A 25,664-nucleotide genomic window follows, 5' to 3' on the forward strand; every position below is an offset into this window, starting at 1 on the left:
AAAAGGGCAAACGAAGCAGCTATGCATCCTTTCAACTGGCGGATTCAATTACTGATGGTATGGATGATACCAACCAAAGCTAGAATCGATACGATATCCTAGCTGATGTGGAAGATGACGGTTCGGTCACCAGTTCAGTGACAGATGCATTCACCAACAAAAACGACCCTGGCGAAGGCTCGTCGGGTATTCGTCAGCCTAATCATCAAATCAAGCAAAAGCTACCACCGTTGGTGGTAAACTCGGTCCCTCTAGAAAAACTCAAGAGGGCAGTACAAGCCATCGGAATCAGTGCCCAGTTCCAGCTCACAAGGATGGGAATAAAAATCATCACGTCATCCCGGGAGGAATACAACAAAACCAAAACGTACCTGACCAGGTCCAACGCTAACTTCTACACGCACGACGTGGCTTCCGATAAACCGTTTTAAGCGGTGATTAGGGGACTACCAGACATGGACCCGAAGGAAATTGAAGAGGATCTTTGTGAAAACTATAAACTACGCCCGATAACGGTCTTTCCCATGAACCGTAGGAACCAGGACAAATTGTACCGAGATTGCCTGTATTTGGTCCACTTTGCTAAAGGCAGTGCAACTCTCGGCGCCTTGCAAGCCGTTCGTGTCATCAACCAAATTGTTGTACAATGGGAAGCGTATCGAGGACCACACCGAAGTGTCACGCAGTGCATGCGCTGCCTCAACTTTGGCCACGGTACCCGCAACTGTCATCTACAACCGAAGTGCAACTTCTGCTCCTTGCAGTATTTATCCAATGAGTGCCCGACCGATGGAAATGGTGCCCACAAGTGTGCAAACTGCGGTGCCGCCCACAAGGCAACAGACCAGAGTTGTACAAAACGTGAAGAATACCGCAAAATCCGGATGGAAGCCACCAAGAAAAACCAGCCGAACCAGCAAAAGAGGAAGAAGCAAGAAATTTTTGACCTGGATCAGTTCCCCGAATTGCCTCCACCACGTCAGAGAACGGTGCCAAACCTCGAACCCTTACCGCTTCCCAACCAGCAGTGGAAAAGAAGTGCATCGCAAGCTGCGTTGCCACCCGGGTTTAGAACACAGCAGATCAGCCCGGTTCAACTAGCTCCTGACACATTGCAATCAGATTCGATAAACGTTCCCCATCCTACGGAAGGCTTTACACAAGCGGTCACTCAACTGGCAACCCTCGTTGCTGAACTACAGAAAATGATGATGCAGATGATGCACCTCTTCATGCAGCTTAACATTCACCATCCAAATGCTTAATTGGAATAAAGTGGAGTTCATTGAATTTTTACAAAACAACCTAATAGACGTCGCATTTCTTTCGGAAACGCACCTCAAGCCTAGTGTGAGTTTCAGTCTGCCAAACCATGCCATCTACAGGCTCGACCGTGTTGGGACTGCAAAAGGTGGTGTAGCCGTCATCACCCGTAAGGGATTCGAATTCAGAACGCTGCCTAATCTTCAACTGTCTGTCATCGAAGCTGTCGGAGTTGAGCTGATATCTCCCGAGGGGCCTATCATCATCATCGCCGTTTATTGCCCTGGTCAGTGCAAAACCTCGGACGGAAGTGCAACACGATTCAAGAATGATAACCAAAAACTAACTCGACGAAGAGGAAAGTTTATCATCGCCGGCGATCTCAACGCCCGGCATTCGACGTGGGGCAACTCTAGGAACAACAGAAATGGCGCAGTACTTGCTGACGACCTTCAGGCAGGTCACTATGTGATCCTCAACCCAGACACACCAACCTTCTACTCGGCGACGGGGACTGGCTCTATCCTCGACATCGTCCTCACCAACATTGTGGATGGCTGTTCCAAGCCGTGCGCGATAACTGACCTTTCGTCGGACCACCTACCGGTGACATTCAACCTCGCCAAAGCTGTTAATCAACGTCAACTCTCTCGGAAACGCAATTACCATCGTGCAAACTGGCCCCGGCTGCTGCGTTTCATCGAGAACCGAACTGATGACAACATCCCACTGACAACGGAGAACGACATCGATAGGGTGCTACAAGAACTCTTCCACAACATTGAAGAGGCAGTAAACCGTTTCATCCCGACTACACCGATAACATGTAAGTTTACATCACTTGTTGAAAAAACAAAAAGAATCATATCCCTTCGTAACTGTGTTAGACGCCACTTTCAAAGAACAAGAAACATCACTAGGAAAATACTATTTAAAAAGTTGACAAAAATTATCGCTTCGAGAGTAGAAAAAATAAAAAATAGGAAATTCGATACAGAATTGAAAAACCTGCCAAACTATTCTAGGCCCTTCTGGCGACTCAATAAAGTTTTAAAAAGTAAACCTAAACCAGTGCCCCCTCTCAGAATGCTAGATAAAGTTAACCTAACTTCCATCGAAAAGGCTAACGCCATCGCCTTACAGTTCAAAGCTGCTCATCAGCTGGGTCAGAATATCGTCAGTCCGATGGAAGAGCTAGTCGTACAAAGTGTAACTGAAATAGCAGCAGTTCCGATCGAACTTCCTGAAGAGCAAAGATCAGAGGTATCCGTAACATGAAGGCTCCCGGTTTTGACGGCCACTTCAACATCGTACTAAAGAACCTTGGACCTAGAGCTCGTAATCTCCTGGTAAAAGTGTTCAATCGCTGTCTGGAACTAGGATATTTCCCTTCCGCCTGGAAGTTGTCTAAAGTAGTCCCCATTCTGAAGCCCGGAAAGGACCCGACCAATCCCTCCTCATATCGGCCAATCAGTCTGCTCTCCTCGACAAGCAAACTATTCGAAAGAATAATGTACACCAGGCTTCTCAAATATACAGAGGAAAACAACATCTTCCTGAAGGAACAGTTTGGATTCCGCCGTGGCCATTCTACGGTTCACCAGCTGCAAAGGGTTACCAACTTAATCAAACAGGCCAAGAGAGTATCCAAATCCACAGTAATGGCCCTAATGGATATAGAAAAGGCATTCGACAATGTTTGGCATGAGGGCCTTACATACAAACTGAAACGCTTCAACTTCCCAGTGTACTTGGTCAAAATCATCTCTAACTATCTCCAAAGCAGGACTTCACAGGTGGCAATAGCCGGATCGCTGTCGAAACCCTATGCTATATCTGCTGGTGTACCCCAGGGCAGCATTCTAGGCCCCATCTTGTACAATCTGTACACATCCGATATTCCACCGTTGCCAAGTGGAGGTACGCTATCGCTGTTTGCAGACGATTCGGCGATTAACTATAAAGGAAGGAACATCCAATCTCTAGTGTCCAAGCTCCAAATTGGGATAAATGCTTACTTAGAATACCTCGACAAATGGAAAATTCGAGTCAACGCAGCCAAGACGCAAACTATCGTGTTCCAGCACCGCAACAGCGAACGCCTGAAACCGAACACAAATATCAAGGTTCAGGAGAGCGAAATAAGTTGGTCCACAGAAGTTCGATACCTGGGTTTAGTGATTGACGAAAAACTGATCTTCCGATCCCTAGTGGAAAACAGGGCGAACAAAGCAATTACGCTACTAAAAAGATTATACCCAATCATTGCTCGCAAGGCTAAGACATCAAGAACCAACAAGCTAGCAGTCTTCAAGCAAATCGTATCACCAATGCTGGAATACGGGTCAGTCCCACATAGATAAACTACAGGTCATCCAAAATCGATTTCTCAAAATGATATTAAACCTACCAAGGAGTACGAGAACAACCGAAGTCCATCGACTGGCTTGTTTTGAACCACTGATGCTCAGAATAGAACGTTTCGAGGAACGCCATAAAACAAAAACTCTAGCCTCTGAATGGCCAGAAATTAGGAATATCTATTCCTAAAATTTTCTTGTAAATAATGTACATAGTAGGTTAAGTTTAGTAGTTAGAAAAATTTAAAATGAACGGAACGTGAAAGTTCAAAAACAAATAACCTCAAAGGGAAATAGCAGCAAAAACTATATCGAAAAAAGAAGTAGTAGCCTAAAGTTTGAAAAGCCGAATGACGTAGCTGATCACTTAATATGTAAAGCGATTGTAAAACAAAAAAACCTCTGAATAAATTTGAATTAAAGGCGAAAAAACGAAGACGGTCATAATAGTTCTAGACGGAGGCAACAGCAACAGCGGATTCCGGCAACGATAGCAGCTGGGCCAGCTGATGCAGGAACAGTGGATACCAATGGCAGCGTATAGCGGCCACAACTGTGGCATGGCTATGGACAGCGCACTATGCGGATCTCAGCATCGATAGCGGCTGATGCAGTGAGGCACTTTAGTGAAATGCAGTCTCTGTGCGATAGTAGGCACTAGTAAATGCATTCAATGAAAAGTTGACTCATTTTGACAACACGTGAGCCGTCTAGTTTTGAGTGTTAAATCAGATTTTCACTGCTTATTTTATCACAAGGAATACTTTATTCGCACTGTCAGTGATAACGCAAAGATGTGATCGGCATCTTATCCGACATCCGACAACAAATTGCCCTTTTCAGGATGAAATAAAGACTTGATTGAAGAGTTAATATTTTCTAATGAGTTTATTCACATTTTTAAATTTGAAAAAGTAAAAGTTCTAAATTTTACTTTATCTCCGTGTCTCAGAACCTACTGAATTATCTTTTCGTTCAGTCATTAACACGACAGCCGAAACTTTCATTAACATCAATTTTTCGCATAATCAAAATTTAAAAACAAGCCCCAATAATGAAAAGCAACTTTCTATATTATTGAAAATGGTCAATCCTTGTTGAAGCGCAAAATTCGATTGATCTAATTGGTCGTTAGCATGATTGCTTCCCAAGCACAGTCGACAGAAACATAGACCTTGCAATTTGAAATGTGCTCTTGGTCAGTATCAGAGTAAGCATGGGAAATATCGACTGATATGGCTGTCGATAGTTATCGATGATTTCTTACTCCTATCGATAACTATCGATAAGTTTTTCATCTCTATATAAGAGCCTGTTTCAGTCGAAGCTGCTCATAATAGTTCTAGACAGCGACAGCAGCATTCGTCCTCCCTTAACAGCAGCACTAGCAGTGCAGTGGATACCAGCGATGGCGGAAAGCGGCCACAGCTGTGGCGTAGCAATGGATAGTGCACTAGTTGCAGCGGATTCCATAAACAATAGCAGCTGGGCCAGCTGATGCAGGGAAAGTGGATACCAATGGCAGCATATAGCGGCCACAACTGTGGCATAGCTATGGATAGCGCACTAGGCGGATCTCAGCATCGATAGCGGCTGATGCAGTGAGGCACTTTAGTGAAATGCAGTCTCTGTGCGATAGTGGGCACTAGTAAATGCTTTCAATGAAAAGTTGACTCATTTTGACAACACGTGAGCCGTCTAGTTTTGAGTGTTATATCAGCATTTCACTGTTTACTTAATCACAACGAATACTTTGTTCGCACTGTCAGTGATAACGCAAAGATGTAATCGGCATCTTATCCGATACTAAATTGAACAACAAATTGTCCTTTTCAGTATGAAATAAAAACCTGATGATAAAAGCGTTTATGTTTTCTCTTGAGTTAATTTACATTTTAAAATTTGTAAAAGTAATAAATTTTACTTTATTTCCGTGTCTGAGAACGTACTGAATTATCTTTTCCTTCAGTCATGAGCACGGCATCCGAAAAAATTTCATCTCAAAATTTAAAAATTGTCAAGCCCCAACCATGACAAGCAACTTACTATATTATTGAAAATGGTCATTCCTTGTTGAAGCGCGAAATTTGATTGATCTGATTAGTCGACGTTCATTAACTAGAAAAAATGACTCACACGCATGCAGCCGGGTTAGCTCTTGTAAAAGTATTCTACTTCAACCTTGCGGTCGTGGCTTTGCACACAACCCTCCTGTTTTTTTTATCAAAATTTCAAGTGTGCTTTTTGGATTAATTATTCGGTCAAAACCTATCATACATAGCATTGCATTGTCCTATACCTAAAATTGAAGGAACAAATACATTATTTTTAACCAGATCATTACTTACTTTACTTTTAAGGCGACAGACCGATTATCGATCCAGTGCCGAATCCAGAATACGTCGCCATGTCCCTCGGTCTTGGGCTGCTATCCTCCAATCGCCCCTAACTCCTATTTCGCGCGCATCCTCGTCGACAGCACACATCCAACGAGTGCGGGGTCTACCTCGAAGTCGACGTCCTCTATCGGGATTCCTGCTAAATATAGCCTTCGCTTGACGCTCGTCCGGCATTCTCGATAAATGCCCAGCCCACTGAAGCCTGCCGTGTTTTATCCGCTTGACTATATCCGCCGATTTGTATGCCGTGTACCAGGCATACAAATCGGCGGATCAATCATGGTTCATGCGTCTGCGCCAAACACCATTTTCTAGTTTGCCGCCAAGGATTGAATTAACCAGATCATAGTAAAAACAAAAAGTGATTTTACAGCAGAAAGTTCAACTTCACAACTAGTTTTCAGCATTCCCTGACAACTAGGACACCGTTAGGACGAAGTTAATTTAGCAAAATATAAATCAGTTCACTCTTCCGAATCGTATATTTTTGGTCTGTATAGTTGTTTATGAAAGGTTAGAAAAGGAGCTATATTATAATAGAAAGTATAAATAGGGACGTTTTTTCTGTTATCGATTCAATCGTTTATCTAGGACTAACATTGGCAGGATATTGACCCGAATAATTGCCCGGAGGATCATAGTTGCACACCACGTAGATATTATTCCTACAAATAGAAAAAAAAATTGAACAAAAAATTGAACAAAAAAATTCAAAACCTAGAAAATACATCCTTCGAAAACTCACCCGTTCCTCGCTTTACCCACGCCGAGTTGCCGGGAGCCCTTCCACACCAGCTGCGTAAAGTGGCCAACCTGGCTAAAGTTGCCCGGGTTTGACTGCCCGAACCGATAGTACTTGATTTCATCGTACCAGGACTGAACCGCTTCTTCGCCCGTAATTTCTGCCTTGCCAAAGCTTGCGTACAAATTCTCCCCGTATCGATTGTTCGAGCGATGCTGCATCGTGTTCCGGCTGGCTAGGTTCTGTCGCAGCAAGAAATAAACAAAAGATCATATAAATTAATATGCATTAGTCACCGGCGGCAGTGGCGGCACGGCACAGTGTTTGTCAACGGTACGCGGTCATGCTCTTATCAGCTTTCCGCAGAGCGGAAACAGTGAGTGCAAAAATGCCTATTTGCACAGCTATTCCAAGTGTAAACACAACAATTTGGTGCTATTACATAAAAAAAGCATTTTACACTGTTATCACAATCTGTCCCTCGTTTCCATTATTAGCTTATTATTCATAATTATGATACACACACATATGCAGCTTCCCGCGGAACCTCCGCTCGAAGGTCATGAACTTACGTTGGCCCATTCCTGTGCGTATTGACTCATGCTCGCATTCAGTGTTAAAGGCGATGCCGAATGACGGGCACGTAGCCTATTGTGAGCTTCCAAAACGGCATCTGCAAAGGACGACGACGAAGTCGACGACGATGGCGATGCAGTTTTTTGAGCGCGGGGAGCCGACTGCACCTCTGGGGGAATCTCTGAGGTCCACTGGGTGCTATTGTTCCAGTTTACGGCCGGATTCGCTCCACACTGTTGCTCGAAACTCTGAATGTGATTTTCGAAACTGCGAACACAACTGCCGGAGGATTGATGCGTGACGGTGACGACTCGCTCACTGTTGGAACAAAATCAATTGAAACTAATTAGGGCAACCAGGGGCGATGTGACTGGCTGCTGCCGTTGACCTACCCGCCGCATCCTTGTCTAACGACGGTCACTTTTCTCGTGTATGACATTATACTCTGTGTTAATTGTTGCAATGAGCAACCTGATTAGTATTATAACTAAGCGACTGGAAAGCACTGAGCTCGAAGATGTCGAAACGTTAAATAGTAAAGTGAGGCGCGCACAAATATTCGACGTTCTTTCACTGCCAACGGCCACCGGTCGAATGGAGTGCTAATTCATCGATGCAGAAAATTTTATACAAGCAAACGGCGAACGAAAAGCCGGGGTCTTGATTTCGCTTCACTGATAAGGGCGGCAACAGAAAGACGGGTGGGTGATAATAGACTATCTCATTTCTGGGAAAATGTTTATGATTTTACGAGGATCAATTCGGTTAGGGTTCGATGAAACAGACCATAGATAAAAAAAATTGTAATTTTGCAGAAAACCAGGAACTGGCTGATAACTATTTCATCGACTTTATCAATAATTGACCTTAACAGTAAAACATGCTGATGTCTAGCTGGTTCGCTTTTTCGTTCGGCTTCCGCCACCCTGTGCCGTTCGGAAGGTTATGCATCGTTTGTCTAGGAAGGCTATTAAATCCTGGAAATCAAATCATGTCTGGTATAAAACAACATGCTGCAGTATAAAAATTAAGTTACTCACATTGGTCTCGTAACGAAGACCGATCTCCTTGAGGTGATTGTAAACAGCGTCCAAATCAATAGGTTGATAGCAGAGAATTTGCTGTCGGAGTTGTTTATTCACCGCGACCATGTTGTAAAAGGCAATGTTGAGCGGGACGGCACACCAAAAGGTCTAACGAAATTAAAAAGAGAACATTTATTAAATAAAGATTTTGCATACTCGTGTCAGAATGCAAACAAAGTTGAAGAATCAATATTAATTCAGAATCGTGAAGTTCTAAGTCACAGAGTGACTGAATCGTACTCGTGGATGTCATTTATTTTGTTTGCCGTTTTCCATGATAAGGATTGAGATTTGAAAAAAAAAAGATAGACAACTTGCGCATTCAAGAAATCATGCAGTATTTTTTCATATTCGGAGCTAACAAGTACACAAATTTTTCTGTATTATACATATTTTTTGACCAAGCCAACATATGTAATAATTGGGGGCGACGGTAGCTCGAAAACTTACATCAATGAAAACCCTTTCTACTCAATGCTACAAATTGCTTAAAGAGGCAAAAGAGTTGATAAAATTAGGCTATAAGTTTATATGGGCACACCAAGGTGAAGTGAAGGTGATCAAGTCAAAAAGCGACATTGATGCTTTTAGACAAGTAAGCGCTGATGCTGAACAGTAGACTCAATCTTGTTTGTTGCATTTGTAAAGGTCCTTTCTGTTTGTGTCTTGACAATTTCTCAAAATGTTCGGGAATTTCAACAGCGTTTAGACGTGAGCAATACATTTCGTCTTACGATATAATATGTGGCACCGAATCAAGGATCCAGAACGAGGTTTTCGATGCTGAGATCTGTCCATCAGACTCCAAGTTTATAATTCATCGAAGAGATTGAGATTTAATAGCGACTGCAATGCAAGGAGGAGGTGGTTGCATGGCATTAGCGAACAAAAACGTAGCTTTGAAGAGGATGCTACATCTTGAAGTACTGAAGACTAACGAGGATCTATGAATGCAAGTTGAACTTGGTGGTGGCTATAAGCTTTCGATTTGCGTCGTATACCTTAAACCAAATAATTCAATGCGTGAGTTAGCGAATTTACCGATAATGTCATTGCCATTAAGAACCAGTTAGACGATAGGACTCATTTGCTAGTCTTAGGAGACGTGAATACTCCACATATTCAATGGACACTCGAGGACAATTGATATGTATCATCATCGTGTGAAGGTCGATATGCTGAAAGCTTAGTTGAATTAATGGAATGTAGTGGACTCGACCAGCTTAACGGGATAACTAATGCACTTGATCGTACACTTGATTTATTCTTCACAGATCTGCCCTTGCCGAACATTACTGTCACAAATGCTGTTCCTTTCTGAAAAGTTGACCCCCATCATCCTCCATTGCAGATTCAGATATCATTTCAACCAGTACGTTATGCCCCTCAACGAGAGATGAGTTACGTGAACTTAAGGAGGGCAAACTATGGCGTTATTGGTGCCGAGATCGCAGCTGTAAATTGGCACCAAGTTCTCGATCATAGCAATATTGATGTTGTTGTAGATAAATTCTATGACGTAATTTACGATATCATTTATCGTAATGTTCGAATGACTCTTCCTCGCCATCCAAAAAATCCGATTTGGTTCACGCAGGCCTCGTGAGGCTACTACGCCGGAAAGACAAGGCACATATAAAAATTTAAACGTACGAAGCACCCATTAGACTATGTGACTTTCAGCGATCTTCGTAGGCAAGCGTCACAGTTGCTGTGAACATGTGAAGATTCATATCTGAATGATCTGCAGCGTAAATGTAGAAGTAAAATCAAACCATTTTGGGCGTACGCCAGGTCTATGAGGAAATCAAACTCAATGCCCAACGAGATGTTCTATGGTAGCAAAAACTACACTGGCACGGACGAGATTGTCGAAGGCTTTGCTGATTTCTTTACCACCACGTTCGCAGCGCCCGGTCAACAGTTGCCATCTTTTCAGCATAACTTTTCACTTTCGGACACATTCTCATTTAGAACTGAATCCTGTGAACGTTTTTTGTGTATTAAGATCTCTGATAGAGGACAAAGGAATGGAACCTGATCTCTAATGTTCTTTTGAAACAATTTGCCTGCTCACTCTCGACACCACTTGCACTTATATTCAACAGAATAATATCATCAGAGCTCTATCCAGAGCGATGGAAACTGGGGAATATGACACCGATTCAAAAGGATAGAAATACAATGAACCTGGAGAACTATCGTAGTGTAGTGGTGCTAACGGATTTGTCCAAGTCAGGGAAAGGATTTTTAAGGACCAAAAACAGAGCCACATGTTGAAGTTCATGCACTCCAGTCAACACGGGTTCCTCAAAAATCGATCAACTCTGACGAATCAGATGGAAACGGTACAAAAGTTAAACGATGTGCTTGATGATGGCGGCTAGGTGGACGCAGTTTTCTTCGATGTTTACTCGAGAAATGCAAAGCCTACGGACTTTCTGATTAACCTACTGCGTACGTACCTCATCAATCGAGCTTACCAGGTTAGACTAAACGGTGTGTCATCTTGACTAATCTACGCAACTTCAGGAGTCGGCCAAGGATCTGTACTTGGTCCCTTACTCTATCTACTATTTTTCAATGACTTACTATTCAGGATAGCAGACTGGTGTTGGGCGTTTGCTGATGATGTGAAATTTGCTAAGCGACAGTCGCGATTGTCCACACCTTGGGGCTGCAGAAGACGATCGACGTTATTACACAGTGGTGTGCAGCTAATGGTCTTTTTCTTAATGTGAGGAAGAACAAGCAAATTATCTTCTCGCGCCAGAGACGTCTTGTCAAATCAACGTATTCTGTGGACGAAGTATCGCTTGAGAAGGTATCTGAGATACGTGATCTAGGTATAATAGTTGACACTTGTTTGAGCTTTAATACACATGTCGACATGATCGTACGGAAAGCGACGAGACTTTCTGGTTTCGTGATGAGGATTTGTAGAAACTTCAACCAACTTGAACCTATGATATCACTTTCCAATCGCATCGTACGCCCCATACTAGAATGCTGCTCACCGTCATGGAATCCTTATTATGCGCAGTATGTGGAACGAATCGAAACTGTACAGCATACGTTCACACGCCAGTTCGGGTCGAGTATTCGTCGCGTGCGGTTGTCTCTTTATCTCCGCAAACAAACAACCAAAGTCTTGAGCGCTTTTATTCTAAAACGCTTTATCTTTTCACGAGTTACGCAGTCCAAACAGTTTCTGTTTGTTGCAAGATGAATATTTGTGGTGGAGATTTATCGGTGACATTTTAAACTACGGAAACCCAGTCCAAAATTAACCGATAGCGCGATTAAGAACGGTCCGTTGAGCTTGCTCCGGACCGGTTTAGTCTTTGATTGAACACCATTTTTGTTTTGTGACCGCGTGTTTGCAAGCCTGTGAAAGAGGTTAAAAACTATCGTCGCTCGCGCCACGTGTTTCTTTTGTTGGCAATTTAGTTTTCCGTTGTCAAAATATTTCGCACGGCTTAGAGGTCGTTAACATCAAATATGTGTGAGCCCGACCCGGTTCCGGGCGGGAATGCGTTCGGATTTCGAGGTGGAACGATTGACGGCACTTCAACTAGGAGAACGCTGCCATTATGGATGGACACAAGTGATAACCACGGTGAACTAACAGTTTTACGGATGGAGGCATTAAATGGAAGACTACTTCGTAACCCTTCTACCATTCGCACGTCCGCTGAACTGTGCGTAGGGATGGGAAACCTATCGATAATTATCGATAGTATCGATGGCTGCCGGCTATCGATAGAATCGTTAAGCCTTTCGCGTTATCGATAGTTATTGATATTTTCCTCGCATTGGCATTTATACTTCACAATGATGCCAGAACTGAAAAAATATATTGGCCTAGACTTTGTTTAAAGAGAATTCGATGATTGTTTGCTTTCACATGAAATCCTCTTTAAAATTGTTAGATAATTGAGGAATACTCATTTTCGCTCACTCTACCTTATACGGACAACGACAAGATTTCGGCTAAGTGCGAATTATGTGTGCGAATAAACTCTTAAATATTGTTCCTGTCCACAACGGGAGCACCATTTTGTTGTTTTTCTTCATCTGGTTCTAGTTGTCAAACGATCGATAATTATCGATAGTTATCGATGGTATTGGGGAATTTATCGATAGTTATCGATAGCCAGCTTAGTCGATATTTCCCATCTCTAACTGTGCGTCGGTGGAAAAATCGTAGGAGCCTTTCCGGAAAGCAGAGGCGAATATTATTCCCTGAAAGTTAAAAATGATAACCACGTTACTAAACTACTGGCCCTCACTAAACTAGCAGACAAAACCAAAGTAAAAATCATTCCTCACCCCACGTTAAATATCTGCAAATGCGTTGTGTGCTGTCCGGATGTGATAGATATGTCTGAGCAAGAACTGTTAAACTCATTATCGAAGTATTGGCGATAAGACGCTTTACCCGCCGAGATGGTGATAGATTTGTTAACACTCCTTCAATGATTTTAACTACAAGGGGAACCGTCGTACCGGACTATATCGATTTTGGATACCTACGAGTGAGCACGAGATCGTATTACCCATCGCCGATGACCTACTACCGATGTTATGCATTTGGACATAGGCGCACACGATGCCAGGCGCCAGCGGCTGTATGTGGAAACTGTTCCAACAGCCACCCTCTTGAGTAAAATCAACCTTGTCTGAACACAAAACTATGTAGTCGATGTGACAGCAATGAGCATAGTATAATCAGTAAAATTCGCCCCGTCTTTATAAAAGAAAAGGACATTCAGAGAATCCGTGTCGATCGTGGACTGGGCTACTCAGCTGCTCGGCGTTTATACGAGTCATAACATGGCTCTAACACCGCAAAAACTAATTCACCATCAGCCATCATACTTTTTGACAGCTTGCTCTCATTCGTGTGCGGCAGTGCAGCCGAAATACATTATTGGAAAAAATATAAAAATATTGGAAATTTAAAAAACAATCTTTTTTTGTGGTTGTAATAATTTATTCATGTACGGACATCTAATAAGTGTTACGCAATACATTCAATAAATTCCACTTTTAATTGAACATTTAAAAAAAATAGTTAGAGTTTGAATCAATCAGATTCCAAAGGAAGTATATTAGCGTTACTCAATTTTTTCTGGCAACAACAATGAACAGATTTAAACTGTGCTTGAAGAAGTGAGCTGAAAATCCAGTTGTCAAAGCAATAAGCAATATTTGTTCAAAAAAAATCGTAAGAAATCGACTCCTGGGACTTAACCAGTTTTGAGATAAACAAAATTCACAGCTCAAAAATTTCTAATTCCCAGAAGGTCGATTATATTCGAAAATGTATGTGCATTTTTTCTTCGTCCATATAAGTTAAACTTTAATCGCTGACTGGCTATACATCCCGAAGTCCCATTCAGCCGAAATTTTGCATGGGTACTTTTTTTCGAGGAGGTGAAGCGTTCCGCCTACATCTCCCAGCTGGTCTCGAAGTACGATGCTGGCCCAACCTAAGACAAGACGCGACAGCTGGTCACCGTTACATGCAACCAATTGCGACCAGGCTGCTGATTGGCTAAATCCGACAACGCAATCGTCACTTAGAAAATAGAGAAAATACAACGATATTACTTTTCACTGTCTGCGTTACAGTTGCTGGAGAGTCATAATTTAGCTATTGTAATTGTTCATAAACGATGATGCAAAAGTATGCAAGGTACATTTCCAAGCTTTCGTTTCGTGCGGTAGGAGAAGTTTTTCCCATAATTTCGTATAAGATTGAGTGTTTTGCTTCTAAAATGAAATGCAAAGCAGTCTTTTGTGAGAGAAGAAATCCAGAGTTATCGTTCTATAGATTCCCAAAATTTCAATTTCTTCGAGATTTCTTCGGAAACGATTTTGTGTTACACATGAAGATTTGTTTCATTTTCATTGACCTGCAAAAGTTGTTAAAAATAATCATTCTGGCATCAACGGTGTGGAACGTTAAAAAAAAAGACCATTTTACGAACTGACAGATGTCACGGATCCTGCTGATATTGATGCTGCTTTTACGTGCGTTATGTCAGCGGTTCCGAGTTTTCTGTCAAAATTTCATTCATTAATTGAGTTCAGAAACGTCTCGTAAAATGGTCTATTTCAACGGAGATGACGGCCGTTACGAAAAGAAAAAGCTGTAGCTGTCGCGTCTTGTCTTAGGCCTAACAAGCCAGTCGTCGTAGGTTCAAGTCTCGGCTTGGGAGAGACTGTTAGTGTCAGTAGGATCGTAGCGCTAGCCCCGGAATTATTCTGTACACTTAACAGTTGGCTGTGAAGTCCGTGTGTAACAGGGGCGATTCGTGGCTGTTGAACCTACCTGTTCAACTAGAAATTCTGAAAAACAGAGTTTGGGGAAGTAACTACAATTTTATCCACGAATAAAAGCAAGTAATTCCCTTTGTTACTATTGAAAAATAAAACTAAAAAATAAGAAAATAAGAGCATGAACTTGGATTTTAGATTCATTTTTCCCCTGACATCCCCATGTGCATTGCACAGGTTGCACCCATGGACGAGTTGCCCCTGGTGTATAACAAACAGAAGGTCGAGTTCCGATACGGAATGTAGCACCAACCAAGGCAAAGCAAGAAGGAAGCATTCCGCCTACTGCTGAATTGAATTCGTAGATCGAATTTGTCCCATGCATTCTATTGGCACTCTCATAAACATTGTAGAAAAAAAATTAAAGATCAAATGCTCTGGGAGGGAGGTTGTTAGTCGGGAATACTATCGTCCTATTTGTTAAAAAGGATTAAATCCAAGAGACTATCTCAGCTCTCCGGCAGAAACGGTACTAAAAGCATTGCCCAGATCGATGAATATGATAGAGGTAAGAGAGAAGGTACTCTTATCCGCTTTTACTTTTTCAACCACATACGATACACATGTGTTGAGGCCCGAATACACACACGGCGTGAAAACGCCTTCCTGACGAAAATTGTCAGTACCTTCTTAAAACCTTCCAATGTGCTTCGTCGTCAGAGTGAATAGATCAGAGGGGATTCACTGCTGTCAAATTACCATGACGTTTGTTGGTCCATGATGTTTGTAACTAGGAACAATAATGAGGGAAAAAATCACTACACAACACATTCATGAAAGTTTTCCGCGGTTTCTCGAGTTTTGATAAAAAACGTTACAATTCTATAATATTTCACATCGATCAATTTCATGACCAAAAAGAACAAAAACCAAAACAAACGCCGTGTTGCCGAATATGTTGGTTACATGATATTTGACAGATAGATCCCCCCTGGAATAGATAGAGTGACGCAGAGAGAAATTCAGTCAAAACAGCAACACGGTTTTTATTTATGTATCCACCAAAATATTTTTCTGGCAGCCCCTTTTTGCGCAAGTTTCAGTTGACTTCAACGGTGTGTTGTTATTGTCAGAGTAAATAGATAGTTATTGTATTTAAATTTAAAACAAGTTCAAGAATCTGATTGTGAGGAAACAGTGGATGGATTTCTGTTGCCTCCCAGCAGACTATTTCATTGACGAAAACACCCGACTTTTCAGTGTAAGTAAATTAGAAAATAATTACAAGTGATGAATAAACAGTATTTTTTGTCATTATGAACGGCTTCACTTCAATTACGAGCAAGACCTGTACGTGGCCACAGCCGGCGGGAGGCTAAGAGCTATGCCGGGTGTGCTCCCGGTTTTCCAAATTGTGCAGGATTTGGGTGATATCACAGAACGGAAGGTCAACTTCAGGTATATGATCGAACAGAAAGTGCACACAAAAAGGACTGAAAAATGACAATTGAATTTTCTGTGCTCTCGGGCAATATATATTTGTCGTGTACGTTTATGCCGCTTTGCCAGTGGTATAATGTGGAATAATTTATTCGATGTTTTGAATTGACGGTTATTTCAACAGTTTAACCCGTTTCATACAATCTATTGCGTTCGATGCAGAAACGTTTTGGGTAAAATTCGCAATTATTCACATTTGTGGAGTTTGTCATATTACAATAGTGTAACGAAGGTATTGTAATCGACAAATGATGAAACAACAATCAATGTTATTGAAAAATCGTGCGTTTTAAAACGTTAATGTTGCAATTCTTCCATTTACAATTGTACCATGTGTCATAGACGGCTATTTTTGAAAATTGTTAAAATTTAAAATGCAGCTCGTGAGTTTTTTTTTTTTCAACTAAAGAAAGTACTTTGAGTTTTTAAAAATCATGGCACAGATGGATTTTTAACGCAAATTTTCCGAATGTTTATAATAAATGAATCACATTTTTATTCGAAAATGAAATTTATAAACTATTTTCATCCTCTTATTGATGTGACATGCGACATGCCATTTTAATAAAAATAAGCTGAATAAGGTTAATTAAAATCAGGTTAGCTTCTAGAGCAACGAATAATGCGATTGTAAGAGGTACCGGTTTCATTGTGCAGTCTTTTTTTTAAATCTGATAAAAATCTAATCGTGATTCGAAAAAATGCGCTCGAGCAGGCAGAAATCAGTAAAAATCTGCACACATTTTGAGAAAGTCATAGGGAAAAAAATGTAGTTAACCTTCCCGCATAATCAATAACCATAAAACGTGCCTAACAACTAGTTCGGGATATAGTTTCGACTGTATGGGGTATCGTTAAACCATATGGATTATCATCCGTTTATGGTTATTGATTATGCGGGATGGAGATTGAAAAAATCCGCACATACCTGCTATTCAAAACAAATCATCGTTTTGCTGACAAATCTGGTATCTTTGCTGACAACCGAAAGTGACAACCTGACAGAACACTAAAAAAGGATCCCAAGAGGTTCGTTTCAAGGGGTTTCGAAATGCGTCGTAACCTGAGAATACTCCGAAGTAATGAATGTCATTTTTTTCGAGTAATCAAAGGTAACCATCAACAATCAATGACAAATAAACTCAGGTACGAGTAGTAAAAATTTATTTTATTATTTATTCACTTTTCGGGTTTCTTGCATGCATTTGAATGTCGTTCCATTTTGACATAAGAGCGCTTTTTAGATGGATGAGGGCCCAACTAACAAACCCCCGACTAAGGAGCAACCGGTAAGCGAATCACCATTGTATATCAATAGTGCCTTACCTCTAGCGTTCGTTCATATATGGAAACATTTGTATAATACATAACGCGCTCAGGAGAGAGGTGGAGGAAAGGTATCCAGCGAAGTGTTACACTGCATAAAACCACCATGCAAATTTGCGTTACTTAGTTGATGGGGGTTTTGAAAATTGCCAAATTTCACGTTACGTAATATACGAATATTCTTTAAGAGGACTCTAAACGAGATGGTAATAAGAGACTTGAAACAAAAGATGCGACTCTCACTTTATGTAACTCGTGTTAATAATCTGATTATTTTCACAGTTAAAAGGAGTAGATTACTGAAAAACAATAAAGGAACAGTTCTACAATCATCTATGCCGGTATCTGAGTCAGCTGTTTTGAAGAATGCTAGGGGCAAGACACTGCGTAACCCAATAGGTGATTAGTAATCCTAACAAAAAAAAAAACAACCGGTGTCATCTTGCAACCTGGATAGCTCAACCCAACGCGTGAAAGTCCTTCACTAGTTGGGCTACGAATTCAGTGCAACGAGCAAAATTCGATTGTATTCATTGTTACTAAGTGTTTATCGTTGCATTTTCAGACACTCCTCTAGTTACATCAAAACTCTTTGAAGTCATATTATCGTTGTTGTGATGTTGGTGTATAGAAACATAGTAAAACGGTATGTCAAAAGTACAACCGGCTATATTGCAAAAAAAATGCCAAAGACTAAAGTTGTTTATTAAAACAACCGATGACCAAAATTCATCGCATCTTATAATATACTATTTCGATGCATTCAAATTATAAATCCGGTAAAGCTACATACCTTGCTACTGATATTCATTCATTTTAGAAGCAATTCACAGCTTGAAACACATGAATTTGCGATTTTAATTTGCTTAGTTAGTAAGAATCTACTAACAAGTAGAAAAAGTTATTTGCTGTCGCTTGGTGATGCCTCGTCTTCAACCGTACAAAATAAAAAAACGCTTCCCCGCTCGTGCCTACTTGTTCATCAAACCGTTTCACCATGTCCTATACGCTATGGTTAGGAAGTTAATGTGATAAATAAATGATATATATTAATATATATATCAACCATTACAGAAATATTTTTCATGAAATAAAGTTGTCAAGCCCCTAGAAATAATGTGTTTTCCTTCTTACAGATGCTTAGCAGGGTTAACCTGTAGTGTTTTCGCCGACAGATTTATACCAGTGTGTTTGATTGATTTCGATAAAAGTAGTATAAATTTTGTTTATTTTCCGTGTAAAAAGCGTTCTTTCCACCCCTAGGGAGCGCTGCAAAATGCACTGAGCACTTAGCAGTTTTCGTATCTTAGATGACCTTCCGTTCTGTGGTGATATGATGAAAACTCTCAGTTTAAACATTTTTGAAAGTTGCCACGACATCCAGAGAAAATTAATTGAACGAACGTATAGACTGAGAATTCACGAGCCACGCAAAACCCGAGCCAATAATTTTGACAGCCGCTCCATGGCAGTATAGCTTATGTCGTAGTTTCTTGCGTATAAAACATAAAAAATTGAAATTGAGGCAAATAAACTGTTATTTTTTCGTACTTTTGTCTAATTGTTACCAGGAAACGATTCAATCAAATAAACAAAATGAAAAAAAATCAATTTATGAAAAACTTTTTTTTTAAAGATTACAATACTTTTTCCAACAAATCTAGCGAACAGCAATGTTTGTTTACTTTGCTCGTTAGGTACAGCGTTTGACGGTTCGTTTGGTTTTTCTGGTTTCAGACTGTTCACTCTATCTATTCACTCTGTTCGCCGTGTGCGCACCTTCTTGTCGTCATGGCTCCGAATTTATGTTTATTTATGTTTTCTGGAGGAAAAAATAGAACACTCTAATTCTCGGTCAAAACTCGAATTACCAGTAAGCGAAAAAGGATACAACACGGCGTTGCCAGCGCCTTTGCCAATAGAAGTCGACACAAAAAAATGCCGTGCGGAAGGACGATGCGTCTACACGGAAGGCAGTCAAGTGCGCAGATTTCTAAGAGTGGTCTGATGAAGACCATTTTTTTCGAAAATGAGTTCTTTGCATAAACCGCATCTACCTACTCAAAAAACTGAAGTTGGGAGATTAAGAAAATTCCAAAAAATCGAACTTTAAAGCTGATTTATAACGCGACACCATAATAATGCGACTGTTTTCAAAGACCTGCCAATTGAACCTACTAAAAAGCAGTAATAACTGCGTTTAGGCCTTAAATACGTCTCTAAAAACCCACCACATTCCACGTGGACAGATTTTTAACGATTTTGAACCACCCCCCCCCCCCTCCCTTTCTGAAGTATACATGCCCATTGCTTCAAAATAAACTATACTAAGCATATTTCTAATAGTGTCAAAACTATGATTAGGTATATTAAACTTTTATGAGTGTTTTATATTCAATCATTCAGTCAAGTTTTGCATGTAAATTCAAATGAACCAAACGTTTTCCGTGAAGATCAATATAAGCTTTTTCACCCACATGCCAGTTCTGATATAAATATGCAGTTTGAAATTTTGATGTATTGGCATAGAATGTGTCATAAAAATTGGCAATTGGTTGGTAATTGGTTGAATTATCCACATCATATAAATTATTTTCTGCAACCCAAATAAATAAAATTGATTTCTTTTCAGATTAGGGCATCTAATCTGGGCAACGCCCAAATAATTATTGGTATGTGAATGTACGAAACACGGGGAAAAGATAAGGGGCCATCCAAAAAAAGAAGACTGGAAAACTGTCCTGTCCATATAAATTCTTAAAAAATTGTATAGACCGTGGACATTAGCCAACCCCCCCCCCCCCCCCTCCCAAAGCTGTCCACGTGGTATATGGATGGCCCCTAAGGTACCGCAATAAAATTTAATTTGAAAACATACCTTTTTTCTCGGCTTCACCGGCAAAATGTACTCCTCTCCTTCCATTTCCGGAACGAATGGTACGGGGCCGCCCGAGTCCGTATCCTCCGACGTAACCAGCCTAGCTGAACAGGGTTGCTGTTGGTGAACGGGCCTACTCAAACTGGCAACGTTATCCTGACAGACCACCTCCTCTTCGATCTCATAAACCTCCACCATCGGATGCAGTTGATCGTAGATGTAGTTCAACATTTTGACCGCCTTCGGTCTCCTCAGTAACTTTAGTCCATACTTAAACAGCTCCTGGTGTAACACTGGGGATGTCATCCCTTCGTAGTCCGGCCGCGGACTGATGTTGTCCAGTCGAATTTCCAACGTGGCGGCAGCTGGTTCTGGTTCTTCCGCCACTGATTTGAACCTATCCCGAAAGGAATCTTTCTTCATGCAAGTTGGTGATTTCTTTTTTCTCGGCTGCAACAGTGCAGAATCGGAAATGGTACGTTTGAGTGGGTTACCTTGGTTCTTCTGCTCAGGGCTACGACTGCTCGCCAGCTGAGTGCAGGTGTTTTCCGCTTGAGTTAGAATTTTTGCGATCTCTTCGTCTAAGATTTTACTTTCGGTAGGCCTGATGTTGGGGGTTGACTTTTGTTCTGTTGGTTCCGGACTTTTTGCCGTTTCATTAGGCTTCTCGTCATCAGCAAAATCGGGAATTTCGTAATGTTCCAAGTAGTTGTGCAAACCAGTTTGGTTGGATTTTTCATCGCTCTCCGTCGGATTTGATGGTAGATCATACTTTTCAATTAAATTATCGAGGAAAGCGTTCGTGTTGTCAACGTTGGCTACCTTTGTTTCAATAGTATCGACAGTTTCTTCGTCTGAAGATATCAAACAAACACTTTCGATGTTACACTTTGATTTGAAAGCTGGTTCAGGAGTTTGTGATTTCTTTTTCATTGGCTCCAACAGTGCCGAATCGGAAATGGTGCGATTGAGAAATTTATCTTGATTTCTCTGCTCAGGGCTTCGATTATCCGGCAGCTGAGTACACGTATTTTCTGCTTGACTTAGAACTTTGTCAATATCCTCGCCTAAAATTTTACTTTCATTGGCCATGAGGCTCATGGCTGACTTTTGTTCTGTTTCATCAGGCTTCTCATCGGCAATTTTGTTGATTTGGCTAATTTTTTCATCGTTTTCCGCGGGATTTGGTGGTAGATTGTACTTCTCAATAAGATCGTCGAGAAAAGCGATCGTGTTGTCAGCTTTAGCTTCCTTTGTTTCAATGATCTCGACAGTTTCTTCGTCCGAAGATATAAAAGAAACCCCTTCAATGTTACACACTGTTTTTGATTCTGGTTTAGGAAATTCGTGTATGCTAAAGTACACCTTTGTACAATCCAAATCGTCATTTTTTGACTGATCCTTTTGATGCTCGGAGGCATCTCGATTCTCCTTCTCTATGAGCCCGACATTTGAAGCATTGTAAATTGATGAGAAGTCGTGACGAATGGAGTAATTCACTTCATCATCTGATATAACCAGCTGATCGTCGGGTTCTTCCTGATTTGAAAGCAAGGATGCTCTGCTGGTTTCCGATAGATTACTATTAGCACCTTCCGACTTGTCCGAAACGTGATCATCTTCAAGCTCAATAGTTTCCGCATCCTTGGAAAACGTGCGACTAAGCCTTTCTTTGATTGCCAGAGCGTGGAATGAAAGATCTTTTTCTGGGGAAGGAAAAAATGTCTTCCGCGTTGCGACATTATCGTGTTGACGATCTGTTTCTTGATTGCTATTTTCACTCCTAAGCCTATCCTTGATTGCTAGAGCATGGAATGAGAGATCTTTTTCTGGAGAGGGAAAAAATGGCTTCCCTTTTTGACGGTCCATTTCTTGATTACTGTTTTCACTCGAACTCAACGTAATTACCGTATTACCGTTTTCGTGGTCTGTGGAGTCTTCTATGACTGCATCCAACACTGGCGAATTGGGTCTATGGAGAGAGTCTTCCACCGGTCCAGCAGTGGAGATCTTCGCTGACAATGAAATAATGAAATAAAAGAACAAAAACGAAATAAAATGACGCTTATTTCATTCGAAAAACAATCTTGTTTTCAATAGATTTCTATGTCAAATTCGTTTTTGCGGTGTAGCTACACCAGAATTACACTTTTGCGAGTTTTTTTGCCCCGTGTAGCACGCGAGTAGAACAAAGAATAGTTTCAAAAAAGAGCCCGCTGAGCGCAGCTCCGCTTTTCGGCTGCAAAATCAGTGTTAGCACCGTCGCAAAAACGAACTCGACATCAGTGTGAATCAGAAAAGAAAGGCTGAAGATTATTTTAAACAAAAACATGCGTAAAGAACAGATAAAGATTTATTTACGAATCTGATATCACACCCTAGAATTAAACTGATATAAATTGATCTTCTATTCATAACAGTTACCTTCATCACTGGTATAAACTTCGTAGTCAACGATTGGATCCGAATCTTCGAAAATATTTTCCGAACTGGTGCACAGCACTGCCCCATTACTCTCGTTCATCTCAGAGACCGTCACAAACTTTTCGTCACTCGTTTCCTCTTCAACGGGAATTGATTTTACTTCCGGAACCTCCACCTTTTCACTCTCACTCATTCGGTGCTGATTGTCTTCCTGCTCCTCGCAATCATCGGAGCCAAAGAGATCCGGCGATACGGAGCGCTTGGGACTTTTTGAAGGTCTCACGTGGACCGGAACTTCATCGTTGTATTGCCGTCGGTACTCTTCTGACACGGTGTTCATATCAAGCCGCGAATCTTCCGGCTCTTCTACTAAATCATAGCCTTCAAATTCGACTGGTTGTATGTCTACTTCAGTGTCCTCTTCAATGCACAGCATTGCCTGTCGGTTTGGCGATGGTTCTCTTCCTCGAATTTGATCATAATTCTTCAGCAGATAGCCCGCTTTGACAGTACTTACTTCCACCAAATTTTCCACATAATAATCTCCTACAGATTTCTCGGTGTCTTCCGGGTTTTCGCTCATCCAGAACACATTGCTACCATAAGTTCGCAAGGTTAAATCAAAATTATCATCAGTTTTCAGCGATTGACTCAGCTCATCCTTGAACAATCGATCCGATTGCTGGTTCATGAACGCCACTAAACTCTTGTCATCCCTTACAACCAACAAACTTGGTCTTCTCAACCGACTTTTTTTACAATTCTTCCCCCCGGGATTATCACCAAAAAGCACTTTCAAATCACAATCGGTATAGCTATTCTTACATTTAAAACCATATTGTTCTAGCGTAGCACGAATGCCCTGAATACGCCGTTCCTCAGAAGAAGGCGAATCCATGCTGCTGGAAGCTTTAGCTTCTTCATTAGGTTGCGAACCGCCCTGATCGGTCAGTGAACGGGACATGGCCAGGGCCAGCTGGAATTGTTCCGGATCTAACTGATCAGCGACAGTGTGCGCCAGCATCAAATTGTTGAGCAGCTGTTCTTCATTGTTTTGATACTTTTTAAAAACGTGACGAATATCCGATTGATTTTTTGGTTTACGTGCAGCCCGCGGTTTGCGAGCGGTGCATTTCCGCTGAGCTTTCGTTTTCGCTTTCAGTACCGGCTCTCGTTGACTAGTTTCGAAATCATCTTCAGATGCTTTGAAGAATTTACTGACAATGCCTTCACCTCCATCGCGAGGGATTTTAGGCAATTTTGGGCAATCTGATTTTCTCGGTTGCTCGGTTTTAGCGAGCCTTGTTCGTTTCAATATCCGTTCATTGTTTTCGCATTCTTTCACATCTTCGCAATCTTCTGTTAAATTAATAATTCCTTCCTCCATTTGTTCAGTCGTATTCTTTGAAGGACTTTTCGGACCAGCCCTGGAATGAAAGATGTTACTTTTAGTTTGAAATAATTTTATTACAATGCTACAAGTAACTATTTTCTACAACTATTTACCCATTGTCCACAGGAATCGAGTCCGGTAGAATTTCGGAAGAAAGCGACTTTGGCAGCCTTAATTTGGCATATTTTACTTTGCCACTTCCACTGGCCATACTCTTCTGTTGGACCTGTTACTTTTCGCTGCGGTCAATTTTCTCCTCCTCCAAAATTTGTCGAATTGTTTCACCCCGTCGAGGTGCCAACAGACTTCGTTTCATCAAAAAACTCCGATCGATTTCTGAATCCGTTTTCGTGTAAAAATCTCGACGGATTCGATCTTGCAGCTCCTGTCCTCCAAAGTGATTTATTATGGAACTGAAATGATTTTTTTTTTCAAAATTAGCAAAATGGACCTTCGACAGATAGAATAAACTTACTAATAAAAAGCAAAACTAGCGGTTCCGATCGCCAGCACTGTCCAGGCGAACCGGTTTCGTGTTCGATTGATAACTGTTCCCTCAGTGCGTCGTGGTTTCCGTTTGCTCGTATCAACACCTCCCATTCCAACTGCACAGCCAAATCCGGTACACAAACTTTTCTATTTTACAATTCCTACCGATTATGCATACAAATATATAAAATCTAACAAACCGACAATCACGAAATTACGTGAGCACCGCGCCGAATTAACCGCACGGTTCTTACGACAGTAACAAACAATCAAAACATTGAAATAGGTTCACGTCAAATCATGACAGGAGCTCATCTAAACGATAGTGGTGACACTGCCGCAATGCGGCGGGTGTAGGAAGCTACTCGAATTGGCGATAGGGCAATCCACGGGTCCACAATCCCACAACCAAACACAAATTCGTTTAATGTCGGAAAAATATCAAAAGTGATATTTCATTGTTATATGAAGAATTGGCACTCGCGATACTAGAGCAACCGATCGGACAACATTTGTTTTTCACGCTTTTCGAACCAGATTTTATCCAAGTTGCGGCCGTTCATACATTACCGTGGCTGTCAAAAGTTGAAATCAAACTGATATCAGCTGATCGTAACTGTCTCGTGGATTACGTTGTGAGCAACTAGAAGCTTTGTTCGGTACGTTACAAGTGCTCATATAAAATAATGAGCTTTTCAATATAAATGTGTCCAAATGATACAGAGTTTAATGATAAATTAAAGATAGTTTTGAATCTGGAAAAATAGTTTAAAAATAAATTTCTGTGTGCATCTAGGTTTGCATATATTTTTCTATAATTAATTCCAATATACAAGTTCAATTATATGCATTCTAAAGACCAGTATTCATATTTGGCTGTTCCATCCTACATTGATTTTACAGTGCATCGTTCGAACAGTTCGCTCCAATAGTTTGAACATGCA

General features: G+C 41.1%; 2 protein-coding genes across 2 annotated transcripts; both read right to left on the reverse strand.

Moving 5' to 3' along the window:
- Positions 1 to 6,358: 6,358 nt before the first annotated feature.
- LOC129725309 (Golgi-associated plant pathogenesis-related protein 1-like) lies at positions 6,359 to 8,177 on the reverse strand. Its single transcript, XM_055680933.1, has 4 exons — positions 7,733 to 8,177; positions 7,337 to 7,658; positions 6,768 to 7,006; positions 6,359 to 6,687 (listed from the first exon to the last, which is right to left on the reverse strand). The coding sequence occupies exons 1-4, from the start codon at positions 7,777 to 7,779 to the stop codon at positions 6,606 to 6,608; spliced, it is 690 nt and encodes a 229-aa protein (XP_055536908.1). The 5' UTR covers positions 7,780 to 8,177; the 3' UTR covers positions 6,359 to 6,605.
- Position 8,178: 1 nt separating this feature from the next.
- LOC129725307 (structure-specific endonuclease subunit SLX4) lies at positions 8,179 to 24,579 on the reverse strand. The gene is made up of 5 exons (XM_055680932.1): positions 24,345 to 24,579; positions 22,839 to 24,265; positions 20,415 to 22,429; positions 8,381 to 8,533; positions 8,179 to 8,317 (listed from the first exon to the last, which is right to left on the reverse strand). Exons 1-5 carry the CDS (start codon positions 24,440 to 24,442, stop codon positions 8,231 to 8,233), a joined length of 3,780 nt encoding a protein of 1,259 aa, XP_055536907.1. The 5' UTR covers positions 24,443 to 24,579; the 3' UTR covers positions 8,179 to 8,230.
- Between the last annotated feature and the right edge of the window lie 1,085 nt (positions 24,580 to 25,664).

This window comes from Wyeomyia smithii, chromosome 2 (assembly GCF_029784165.1).
Source record: "Wyeomyia smithii strain HCP4-BCI-WySm-NY-G18 chromosome 2, ASM2978416v1, whole genome shotgun sequence".
Taxonomy (NCBI): Eukaryota; Metazoa; Arthropoda; class Insecta; order Diptera; family Culicidae; genus Wyeomyia; species Wyeomyia smithii.